At 41.5% G+C, this 13,518-nt stretch overlaps 1 protein-coding gene across 4 annotated transcripts in view; it reads left to right on the top strand.

The window, feature by feature from the left end:
- Positions 1–13,518, top strand: part of LOC146064098 (CD109 antigen-like) — a 216,304-nt gene that overhangs the window by 126,626 nt on the left and 76,160 nt on the right. For all 4 annotated transcript variants that reach the window (XM_083177197.1, XM_083177198.1, XM_083177196.1 and 1 more), the window contains 2 exons: positions 5,350–5,523; positions 10,372–10,453. In XM_083177197.1, coding sequence (XP_083033323.1) covers positions 5,350–5,523; positions 10,372–10,453 — 256 coding nt within the window. The remainder of the gene's footprint in view (positions 1–5,349; positions 5,524–10,371; positions 10,454–13,518) is intronic.

The following is a 13,518-nucleotide window of genomic DNA, read 5'->3' as shown; positions in this document are numbered from 1 at the left end:
GTACTGTGCGCAAGAACCAAAGAGGCCTCCCCAAAACGCACATTGCCCAAGTAATGAGAAGGGGTGAAAGCAGGGGAATATGCACCGAAAATATGTTGTTGGTCAAATATAAGGACAAGAGGGATGTCCTTATACTGACAACAATTCATGGAGACAGTACCACCTCCATCCCTGTACGAGGTACCAGTACCCACACCTCAAAACCAAATTGTATCCTAGATTACAATAAGTACATGGGCGGAGTGGATCTTTCAGATCAGGTACTGAAGCCGTACAGTGCCCTGCGGAAAACAAATATCTGGTACAAGAAGCTGGCCGTGTATATCATCCAGATGGCACTGTATAACGCTTACGTGCTATTCCGTTCTACCGGCCAGAGGGGGACATTTATGCACTTTCAAGAGGAAGTCATAAAGGGCCTAATATTTGGGAACCAGCAGGCAGAGGGCCCCAGTACTTCTAGTACTGGCCCCCGTATTGTACCAGGGCAGCATTTTCCCAACGAAATCCCCTCCACTGCAAGAAAGGGCAGGACACAAAAAAGGTGCAAAGTTTGCTATAAAAAGGGAATAAGAAAGGAAACTATTTTCCACTGTGAAACTTGCCCCGACAAACCCGGCCTATGTATAAAGGAGTGTTTCAAAATATACCACACATCGATGGATTATTAGGTTCATCATTTCACCGTGCATCGGGGGTCTTGCTAATGCCACATAGCACCCACCATTCATTCCACCAGAATCTGAGCTGCAAAATCCAAAAATCACTCCTTCCCTTCTGAGTCCTGCCATGCACCCAACTGGTATTTTTTGGTCACATGTGAGGCATTGCCGTACTCTGGAGAAATGGGGGCACAGATTTTGGGGTGCTTTGTCTCCTTCATTCCTTGTGAAAATGAAAAATTTTGAGCCAGAAGTACATTTTTGTGTAAAAAAATGTAATTTTTCATTTTCACAGCCCAGTTGTACCAAAATTGGTGAAACCTCTGGGGGTTTGAAATGTACACTATACCCCTAGATGAATTCCCTGAGGGGTGTAGTTTGCAAAATGGGGTCACTTGTGGGGGGGTTCCACTGTATTGGTAATGCAACATAGCACCCACCATTCATTCCACCAAAATCTGTGCTGCCAAATCCAAAAATCACTCCTTCCCTTCTGAGTCCTGCCATGCGCCCAACTGGTATTTTTTGGTCACATGTGAGGCATTGCCGTACTCGGGAGAAATTGGGGCACAGATTTTGGGGTGCTTTGTCTCCTTCATTCCTTGTGAAAATGAAAAATTTTGAGCCAGAACTGCATTTTTGTGTAAAAAAATTTAATTTTTCATTTTCACTGCCCAGTTGTATCAAAATTGGTGAAACCCCTGGGGGTTTGAAATGTACACTATACCCCTAGATGAATTCCCTGAGGGGTGTACTTTGCAAAATGGGGTGACTTGTGGGGGGGTTCCACTGTATTGGTGCTTTGGGAGTCTTGCTAATGCAACATGGCACCCACCATTCATTCCACCAAAATCTGTGCTGCCAAATCCAAAAATCACTCCTTCCCTTCTGAGTCCTGCCATGCGCCCCACTGGTATTTTTTGGTCACATGTGAGGCATTGCCGTACTCGGGAGAAATTGGGGCACAGATTTTGGGGTGCTTTGTCTCCTTCATTCCTTGTGAAAATGAAAAATTTTGAGCCAGAACTGCATGTTTGTGTAAAAAAATGTAATTTTCCATTTTCACATCCCAGTTGTACCAAAATTGGTGAAACCCCTGGGGGTTTGAAATGTACACTATACCCCTAGATGAATTCCCTGAGGGGTGTACTTTGCAAAATGGGGTGACTTGTGGGGGGGTTCCACTGTATTGGTGCTTTGGGAGTCTTGCTAATGCAACATGGCACCCACCATTCATTCCACCAAAATCTGTGCTGCCAAATCCAAAAATCACTCCTTCCCTTCTGAGTCCTGCCATGCGCCCCACTGGTATTTTTTGGTCACATGTGAGGCATTGCCGTACTCGGGAGAAATTGGGGCACAGATTTTGGGGTGCTTTGTCTCCTTCATTCCTTGTGAAAATGAAAAATTTTGAGCCATAACTGCATGTTTGTGTAAAAAAATGTAATTTTCCATTTTCACATCCCAGTTGTATCAAAATTGGTGAAACCCCTGGGGGTTTGAAATGTACACTATAACCCTAGATGAATTCCCTGAGGGGTGTACTTTGCAAAATGGGGTGACTTGTGGGGGGGTTCCACTGTATTGGTGCTTTGGGAGTCTTGCTAATGCAACATGGCACCCACCATTCATTCCACCAAAATCTGTGCTGCCAAATCCAAAAATCACTCCTTCCCTTCTGAGTCCTGCTATGCGCCCCACTGGTATTTTTTGGTCACATGTGAGGCATTGCCGTACTCGGGAGAAATTGGGGCACAGATTTTGGGGTGCTTTGTCTCCTTCATTCCTTGTGAAAATGAAAAATTTTGAGCCAGAACTGCATGTTTGTGTAAAAAAATGTAATTTTCCATTTTCACATCCCAGTTGTACCAAAATTGGTGAAACCCCTGGGGGTTTGAAATGTACACTATACCCCTAGATGAATTCCCTGAGGGGTGTAGATTGCAAAATGGGGTGACTTGTGGGGAAGGTTCCTAACTTTTAGCACTTATGGTGCCTAGAAACCTACATGGTGCCTAAAAAAAAATCTCATAAAAAGGAGGCTCCAAAATCAAGTAGGTGCTCCTTCTATTATGAAGCCTGTGGTTTGGTCAACGTGCACACTAGGGCCACATATAGGATATTTTTGAAAACACAAGAATTGGGGGAATCAATTTTTAGTCACATTTCTCTAGTAAAATCTACTGTATTTGTTAGAAAAATGTATTAAAATTGAAACTCTGCAAAAAAAAAGAAATTTTGAAATTTCACCTACACTTTGTTTTAATTCCTGTGAAACACCTAAAGGGTTAACAAACTTCCAAAATGCTGTTTTGAATACTGTGAGGGGTGCAGTTTTTGAAATGGCATCATTTATGGGGGTGTCTCACATACAAGTCCCTCAAAGTCACATCAGAACTGAACTGGTCCCTAAAAAAATCAGTGTTTGAAATTTTCTTGAAAATTTGAGAATTTGCTAGTCATATTTGAAGCCTCCTAGTGTCCAAAAAAATGAAAAGGGGGTTGAAATAATGATGGCAACATAAAGTAGACATATGGTCTATGTTAGTTATTAACTATTTTGAGTGGTATGATTATTTGTCTCACAAGCAGAAAATTTAACATTTTGCATATTGCTAAATTTTCCATTTTTTCACGATATTTTGGTATTTTTCACAAAAAAACACAGACTGTATCGACCAAAATTTACCACTAACTTGAAGTACAATGTGTCACGAGAAAACAATCTCAAAATCACTGGGATAAGTAAAAGCAAAAAAAAGTTATCCCCACTTAAGTGAGACATGTCAGATTTGAAAAAAAGGGCTCTGTCATGAAGGCACAAACTGGCTCTGTCATGAAGGGGTTAAGGGGGTTTTCAATGTGTGCCAATATTTACGGCAGTTGGAAATATTGGCACTTTTTGACAAGAACAGGTTGAATTTGCATTTGACTTTTTCAGTCTATACAACTGTTGGAAATTTTCTGATGGCTTAATCCAATCGATGGAAACGTTCCACTGAGCATCCCAGCAATCAGGTCTGAATTACTAAATCCAGGTGAAATGTTTGCTGTGAGCATACACATTTATCAACAACATCACTACACTCTCTTCAACCAGTCCCCTCATTTATTTTCACCTTAATTCTGCAACAATCCTGATAATCTCAGTCACTTCTCTCCCATGCCGTGTGTAATGCCAGATTGGTCTGTAATAAACTGGTCCCAACCCATGACCTTTTCCTATTCAATTCCCCAAATCTCCTAGCTACTTTTCCTGTAGCTCTGTTTTCTGGGGGTCTCACATTCTCTCACACCCTCAGAACTATGTCTTACATTTTTTATATTTGAGGTTCATGCTATAAACATATTCACACCTTCTCATCTTCAATTAGCTGTTTTTTACCACCCCTTTGGCCGTCCCCCCAAATTCCTTGACAACTTAGCTTCCTATCTCCATCACTTCCTCTCCTCAAATCTTCTCTTTGTTATTTTAGGTGACCAATATCCCACTTGATATTCCCAGATAATTCACTGCCTCTAAAACCTTTACCCTCACATTATTTGGGCTCTTACAATGGACTTCCTCACCCTCCCAAGTGGATATTTAGTCAGTACATTGCAAACCACCTTAATACTAGAATCATGTGGCATAATAATGGATAACAAATTTACATACATAGCCACGTCCCACACTTGTAACAACCATTTTTATTGATAGGGGCCCCTACAAGTTTGTTGTCCAGGGCTCCCAAAGACCTTAAACCAGTCCTAGGCCCATAGCAAAAGTGTGATAGATTCCTCAATAAATGATCATGCATACAATGTAAGTCTATAGTTCCAATCGGTTAGTATCTTGAGTAGACAAAAGTTTTACAGTATAAATGAAAGAAAATTAGGAATATGTTCAATAGTTTTGATGTATAGTTTCATGTACGTTAGGATTTGAAGGAAAGTTACAGGCTGGCAATAAAATAGATGAGGTTCAAAATTAATGTGCATGAGTTAAGGTTGCAAATGGCAATGTAGACAGCTGACCGGTGGTGAGGATACCGGTGTTCAGAATACCGATGCCGGCAATCCCATGCATGGTATCTTAACAGAAGTCTGGTAAGTAACCTAACCCCAACCATTCCCGCTAGTGCTGAACCCTAACCTACCTACCCTGCAGCCTAAACCTAACCCTCTTATCCAGCAGCCTTAACCTTGCCACCATTTCTAAGTGGCTAACCCTTCTTCCTTTTAGCCTAAATAATACCCCACCAATGCCTACCATTAAGTTCCCCACTAGAGCCTAAACTTAACCCCCCTCTCCCAGTGCCTAACCCTTACTGCCCTGCATACTTATAATCAGTTTGCTGGCAGTCGTGATTCCAGAGTCAGCATCAACATTGATATCGGGATGTCAGATATCCGGTGCCGTCTTCTGGTATTCTGAGTACTGGCATCCCAACCAAAGGATGTTAACTGGATCCCTGCAAATGTAGTTATAATAATAATACTGTAATAATAATACAGATAGAGTATGTCAGTGTTATATGGTATGTAGCATTAATTGTTTATTATATTTTTAACATTTATTATTTATTCCTATAATGCGGTTGAGAAACACAACAATGTTAAAAACATGTTAGAGTTCATGTACAGTGATTTTTTTCCATTGGTTTGCATGCTGACTTGCTGAAATTGACAACATTCTGTTCCATAGGTGATATTCTGGGACCTTCTAGTAACAACTTGCAGTCACTAATTCAGCTGCCTACCGGATGTGGTGAACAGAATATGATTAGATTTGCCCCTTGCATCTTTATAATGGAATATTTAACAAAAACAAGACAGCTGAATGAACTTGCTCCTAAACTGATCTCTTATATGAAAGAAGGTACGATTAAACTGTTTTATGTTTGACGACATGGCACCCAAAATCACTAATATATTACTTCTATTATTTGATATAATAGATGTGCGCTTCACAATTATGAACATTGTACTAAACTAAAACAAATAAAACCCATATACAGTACAATGCGCTGCTGGATTTAGAATAATACTTTCAAGGCCCATACACACTTAACAAATTTCATCTGAAAATCGATTAGTGTGTATGAGCCTGCCACCCCGACTAGCAAAGATGCACACTCCCGCATCATTGCCAGCGAGGTGGGCCGTCTGATGGTTTTACCAGCAGATGTAGCGATGATGGCTCATATTTGAGCCATCATCGCTGAATGTGTACACTGTACAGCAGCTGGGCTGAAAGATGTGCGGCCTTCAGCCTGGCTGACCTCCCCTCCCTCCCCGGCCACCCCGCTCTCCGCCTGCAGCGTCATACTTACTGCTGCTCACGGCACCGTCGCGCTGTCACTCACCACTCGGCCGGCTCGGCGGTCATTCTTCCCCGCCCAGCCACGGACACAAGCTGTGCGCTCCGCCTTTCCCAGCCTGCTCACCCCACCCCCCCCCCCCCTGCTCAACACGCAGGGGAGCATACCCTGGCCACCAATGTTTTATTTTTAAGCCAGTAATGTATATATTATGGCACAGGCTAGTATTATTATATATTATTGGTACCACTGGGCACCAATGATTATGTATTAGCTCGTAATATATACATTGCTGGCACAGGCTTATGCAAGGGCTTGATGGGCAGTTGCCCAAGGGCCCCATAATCCTAGGGGCCCAAGTTCCAGTGGCGGACTGTGCCGGGCGGCATGTGCCCCTCAAGCCAGTACAACTGCGGGACCGCCAGGTGACACTCCCTACAGAAACAGGCTGTGCGGAATAATGACTGGCGGCCGCCTGCAGCTTCAGGAGCAGGGTGGCTCCAATGGAGTGCATGCACTCTCCAGATGCTGAAAATTGGTGCCCGTGCAGAGCACCAGCCAAGCAAGGGCACAAATGCAGGGAGTGAGTTACCGCTGCTCACTCCTCCCTGCACCGCCGCTGCCGCCAAACTTGGACACAAGCTCTGTGCGGGAGCCACACACGCAGGAGGAAAAGAATGCTGGCTGACTACCCACTCCTGCGTGGCATCACCTTCATCCCCAGCCCGAGCCTGGTGTCTTCCTCATCCAAGTCCGCTTTTACAAGTTACTGTTACTTACATTCAACAAGGTAATTGGAGCTGGTGGGGGAGGGGACAAGGGGAAGGGGATGGGGAAAGGGACGGGGGGAAGAGAATGGGGAATGGGGACGTGGAGTTGGTACTGCAGTGCATATGAGTTGGCACTCTTTTCTGTGTATATGTGTAGTATCTATATATATACTGTATATATAATCCACTGCCCATTACCCTTGTGTTGCTTTCATCTAATACCCATCACCCTCACTCACTTCCCATCACCCTCACGCTGCTATCACCCACTATCTGTCACCATCACCAACCACCCTTACATTGCCATCACTTCACAAACAGTTACTATCACCAACTACCCATCACCCTTACACTGCTGTTACTCACTGCCCATCACCCTTATCCACCACCCTTATGCTGCTGTCACCCACTATCCATTACTATCACCCACTACTCGTCACCCTCACACTGCTGTCATCTTTACACTGCTGTCGCCCACTATCCATCACTATCACCCACTGCCCATCACCCTCATGCTGCTGTCACCCACTGCCCGTCACCCTCATGCTACTGTCACCAACTATCCATCATTATCACCTACTGCCCATCACCCAATGGTGTGTGGCATAATGTGTAATGGGCATTACGGTGTGTGGCATATTGTGTAATGGGCATTACGGTTTGTGGTATGATGTGTAATGGGCATTATGGTGTGCTTAGTCGCCTGTCCTACAAAGTAACGCCTTAAATTTTTCATAGGCCAGCAATGTATTACCACCGCCACTGCCCCCACAATGTATATTTTGTTATAGCGTAACATATATATTGCTGGCGCAAGTGAATTCATTTCTCCCTACGTGCACGGCTACAAATGAAATGTTTGACGTGTACATGGGTGAGATTTTGTCCGGTCAGGGCGGCACGAGGTGGAGTTTACCTTATTGCTGGGCTCCGAATATAAGCAGCCCAGAAATCAGTTCTGAATCAGGCACCAAGAACCGGAATGCACTGATTAAAATGACCCCTGCTCCCACCCTTGGAATTCAAACCATGACCATTATGTAAATAGCTTTATAATGAAAGATTTTTCATCAAAGTCTGTGCCTCCTGAAAATCTCTTGGTGGTGAAATATATATCTATCAATGATTTTGGCAAAGTCTTTTGAAATGAAAATTTACTAGTGTGTATGGGCCTTAAGGAGTCACACGCTGACCACAAAGACATAGGATACATTGGGTTATACTTTAATACAGTTTTTATGTATAAATGCAAACTGAAGCATACAAAAATAAAAGTACAAGTCAATAAATAAAAACATAAATATAAGAATAGCTAGAATAAGCTATTGATTTGTACAAAAAAAAATTATGCTTAATTTTGCATTTATACATAAAAACTGTTTTACTTATAAGCCAGTGTGCCCTATGTCTTTGTGGTCAGTGTGTGACTCTTATGGTGAACCAGATCCCGCCTTGCGGATGGTGGTACTCTGGCCCACCATTCACAAGGTGCGTACATTCGCACTGGCTGTGAATGGATGTTTTACATAAACATCCATTCGTATGCCACTGGGACCCTCCCGCATGTTGCGATGGTCGCCGACCATCAAAAGATGTGAAAGGTGCACATATGCATGTACGCTTGGGGGGAAGTGGGCAGGCAGTTGACATCCGGTGATGTCAGCTGTCAGCCCCCCGCATCTCCATCATGGCCACATTAGCATTATTTATTTACAGTTTCTTATATAGCGCAGCAGATTCCATTTAGAATGACCAGCATTCTCATGGGAACGCCCATGAAAAGCTGGGCGTTTCCATATGCTAATGGTACAGCCCAGTTGCCCCAAGCCTGTCCCCGCCTTCCGCCCGCAAAGATAGGTACATGCAAACAGGGAATAGTTTGTTTGACGTGGGTGCACACACCCAATGCATTCACATGCGCAGAAATGCCCATCCGGGCCAAAGCACAAACATTGGCCCATTGCCACGCGGGCCAACGAACGGAACTGAATAAGGTCCTTAAATTATTCTTCTTAATCCAGCATGGCATTGTATATGTGTTTTGTGTGTTTTCCCAGCCAATCAGCGGCCGCCCAGTCTTTTGAATAGGATTTCTTTCTATTCTCCCGCCGCGCCCCGGTCTCTCTGCTCTGTGCCGCAGTCCCCGCTCCCTGCCTGCCGCTACATCTCGCGCCGCTCCCCCGGACCGGTCCCCACTCCCAGCCTGCTCCTGCTGGTCCCCACTTCCAGCCTGCTCGTGCCGCTCCCGCCCACCCTCAGACCGGTCCCCGCTCCCACGGACTGCTAGCTCTCCTGCAGCTCCCCGGATTTTTTCATGTGATAAATCGCATCCGATTTATCACATGTTAAAAATGGCACATCAAGTGCCAAATCTTATCAAGCTCCCCCGGATAGCTACAGGGGAAGCTCAGGGGAAATCGGGACTGACTTGTCCTTAGTACAAGTCACCCTAGTGTATGGGGGCCTTTACTCAGACACCTGAAGTAGGCTGATACCAGACAGAGTACTTTACCGTGGACTAATTGAAGCAGTGGTGCTGCTCAATTAGAAGCAACAGTAACAATTTTTGTTTTGGAGCCTGAGCAGGCTCAAATAGAAATCTGTGTTCTATAGCCTGTTTGTAGATGCTACCACTTTGTTAACTCACAAGTCCCATAACTTTTTCTGGATTCTGTGGGTTAATGCGCGCTAAAATGGTAATTTACTGTGAAAGAAAAAGCTCTAATTTGATAGTGTTAAAGCCTGAGGCTAACACCATTTTTCACATGCAGTAAATTACCTCTGCAGATTGATTTCTCCAGTATGATCATTTTATATTATTGTATATTTGTGTTTATATTATTGGCATGTCTTTGTACCAAGGCTTTTTTTTAGATCCTTAATTTGAAAATGATTGTTATTTTTAACGTTTTTTTCTTCATTGATGCCCTTTACACTGTGCCAGGTCTATGTGTATATATGTTGGTTGATTCATTTGAAACAATAGGTTCTAACTGATAGTTGTAATGCTCTTTTGTAGTTTCTCACAGAAATGGAAAAGTGGGTCAGAGGTATTATAACTTTTAACAGGTTTCCACAACCTTTCCCTTGCAGACACATAGGGGGGAATTTACTAAAGGAAATTTGTAAAAAAAAATAGGTGTATTTGTATCCAGAAATACACTTATTTTTGACATTTACTATCCCGAAAATATGTCAATTCGTAGTCGTATTGATGTGCTATCAATATGAATTGCCTTATTTTCAGGATTGTAAATGTCAAAAATAAGTGTATTTCTGGATACAAATACACCTATTTTTTACAAATTTCCTTTAGTAAATTCCCCCCATAGTATCACTGCCAAAGTTACCTTCCAATTATAATTAACAAACAAAAAAAATGCAGATGTGAATAATATACATAATACATAATATGTTTTGTTTCATAATTGCATTTCTATTTAAGAAATAATGACCCATTGCATGGAGTAAAGCAGGTTTAAACTTTTATTACATGTGTACATATATACTGCACTGAGCTATTTGCTGTACTATATTATTTCCACATGAACGTTATACCTTTCATTTGTTATCTTCTTGATCCACATAGAATACAGACTCCAGTAATAATGATATTCATATGTCTTTGCTACTAAGGTTACCAGAGAGAGCTGATCTATCAAAGAGAAGATGGATCTTTTAGCGCATTTGGAAATGATGATCCTTCTGGAAGTACATGGTATATTTACAGTTATCTAAATATTTTCTCTACAAACCATGAGTCTTTGAGAGTAATGGTCCTTGTTCGCACACATACGATTATATGTACAGTAATAGGCTCCGAGTTTGCCGGAGGTGCAGAATGCCAGCCGCTTGACGATTTAAAAAAATATATAAAGTGGCAATCATTTAAAAGACAAAACTTTGCCTTAAAAATGAGTTACCAATTAACAAAAGTGTTATATGGTGTGTACCATTAATTAAATAATTAATGATTTATTTATTAATGTTTATTATTTCTATAAGTCCAGCATATTTTGTTGTGCTATACAGTTGTAAAACACCACAATGTTAATAAGTGCAAGACATATTGTAAAGGAAAAAGTTGCACATAAATTTTTTTTAACATACACAACGATAGTAGTGTGCGATGCGTTTTGTACTTTACAATGGTGCTGTGCGATTTTGCCACTTGTACGAGATGCAATGTGTATTTGTACCGTGCGGTGCGATGCGGTTTCCATTTTTATATATTTTTTTATAGTACTGTATATACTGTAGTCACCTAATGTTTTAGGTATATCGCATAGCAATGTACTACAAAAGTGATGCGATGCGATCTAGTACAAAAAGTACGTGCTGCACATACTTTTTGTATTTTACAATATTGTACCACGGGGACGCGCATCGCATCGCAGGCACAATATAAACACAATGTGATTAGAAATCCATGCGATGGGTTTTGAACTAAAAAGTTCAAAACGCATGCAATAATTGCAACGTGTATGGGCACCTTATGGCACATTATGCAATTTTGAGCTCAAGAACAGCTCAGTTTTCCTATTTCAAGCTACTCTGGTTTTAAAATCTCTGTGTGTATGGACCGGCGGTGAGTGCTCCCGCGTCATCGCTATCCGCCACCACCCGTTGGCCTGTTTTACCAGTCCAGTGAACCGCATTCCAGAGTCTCCTACTGTGGAAAGTGGTTCACCCCTCCTTGAAGATCGCTGGACCAGCCAAAAATGACCAGTATATATACACCTTCAGTGCTACCAAGTCACACACCATGGCATAGCACGACTGGTAGGGCTGTTTAACAAGCAAGGAGGCTACATGTATCTATTGAAAGCATTACGCTCTTTTTGGCTTACACAACCCAGTGAATTGTAAAAGTAAATAAATTCCATGCAATGAGTATTCATCTTTATGCCTATCCAACATCATACAAAGACCCTATGTAATGAACCAAACATATGCTTCCAGCCTTTAATAGACCACTTGTAGTGATTCATAGTCCATACAAGTGTCATTTTCTTGTGGAAAAACTGATTTACCTTCTTTTTTTTTTATTAAAAACATATAATTAGTCTATGTTTGGTAGCCCCCAGATTTATAAATAAGGATTATAGCAAATAACTGATAAGTATTAATTCATTCTATAGAAAATATAGTTATAAACTGTAGATCAGGGGTAGCCAACTCCAGTCCTCGAGAGCTACCAACAGTTCATGGTTTCCAGCTCACCTCACAGATACTCAGGTGCACTCATTATTGACTGACACATTTTAAAAGATCCACAGGTGGAGCTAATTATTTTACTTGTGAATCTGTGTGGAGACCTGGAAAATGTTAACTGGTAGCTCTCGAGGACTGGAGTTGGCTCATACTTGCCTACTTTCGAAAACTAATTTCAGGGAGATTATAGTTGGTAGTAAAATTTTGCAAAGCACCCCATTTGGGGGGGGGGGCGTGTCATGCTCCTCCCAAAGGGCGTGTCTTGTTCCATATGTAGAGAGATTGTGCAAAAATATTGTGAACGTGGCACCTACAAGCGTGGGTGTGTACTGCTGCATCTGAGAGGAATCTTTTTAAATTAATTATATTCAAATGTAGATGAGCCCCCAAAACAGTTAGTAAGAGATACTATACTTGGTAATGTGCTGGGAAATAGTGCTGATGATTCAGTGTAAATGTATCTATCTCTCATTACTTTTTCCCCAAAAATGTAACAGTGTAATGTGGGCTAGGTGATATGAGGGAGATTGGTAGACTAATGAGGGAGAGAGGGAGATTGCTGCTATATCAGGGAGTCTCCTGCAGAATGCAGGAGGGTAGGCAACTATGAGTTGGCTACCCCTGCTGTAGATAAAGAAACTGATGTAATAGTAGTGTTTATTAATTTCAAGATGGAGTAGAACCTTTTTTCAATATCAACATATAATACCAGGTAGTTAACTGGACAATTTTGCGAATACTATCTTTAGTAATACTTGGTAAAAACAGGTATAACCTTTATAACATTTTAGGTTTTTAATTGGACTTAAATTTCTACAAAAATAAAAGTATTCTAAAACTTTTTTAAACAAAACCTGCCAAACCTGTAAATATATACCCAAATGTCAAATTAGAGATTAGTGCTATGAAGTACTTATTATAAAAAGAACTAATAAATAAAAAAGTGTGTATGTGTATATATATATCTTTCCTTTTGCCTCCATGTGTGTATATATATATATATATATATATATATACAGTTCAGTAGTACCGGCACTCCTTGGATCAATCACCAACGTTTGTGCTCAGGTGCCTTCTTAGAACGTGAAGTTCAATGTAGTAGATGAAGGAAGAAGCGGCACTCACGAGACTTGTCTTTAGGTGATAAAACAACAGCTTTATTCCAACATGTTTCGAGATATCCTCTCGTCGTCAGGGAACAACCATACTGAATACACAAGTGGTTTATAAAGGACATAAGACACACCTTCACCAATTAACACAGCACCTGAGCATTAACCCTATGACGTCAGCTCACCTGAGTAATCACAGGCAAGCAGGCGCTTCCAAGGGTTGCTGCATGAAAGTGCATGACGATGTACTTGGTACAATCAATTAGTGCACAAACATTATTGTTGCATACAGAGTGAAAAGTAATTTAGAAAAAATATAACAAATTCATAAAACACATACATTTTTATAAAAAAAGTTTTTAAGAATTTTTTAAAAAAAAAGAAGGTATACACCTGCAGGATAGGGGACCGATACATAGAAATCCACCATCGATGTTTTTATCGATAAATCAATAGC

This window comes from Crinia signifera, chromosome 3 (genome assembly GCF_055691185.1).
Source record: "Crinia signifera chromosome 3, ASM5569118v1, whole genome shotgun sequence".
Taxonomy (NCBI): Eukaryota; Metazoa; Chordata; class Amphibia; order Anura; family Myobatrachidae; genus Crinia; species Crinia signifera.
This window is presented reverse-complemented; position numbering and strand designations above follow the sequence as displayed.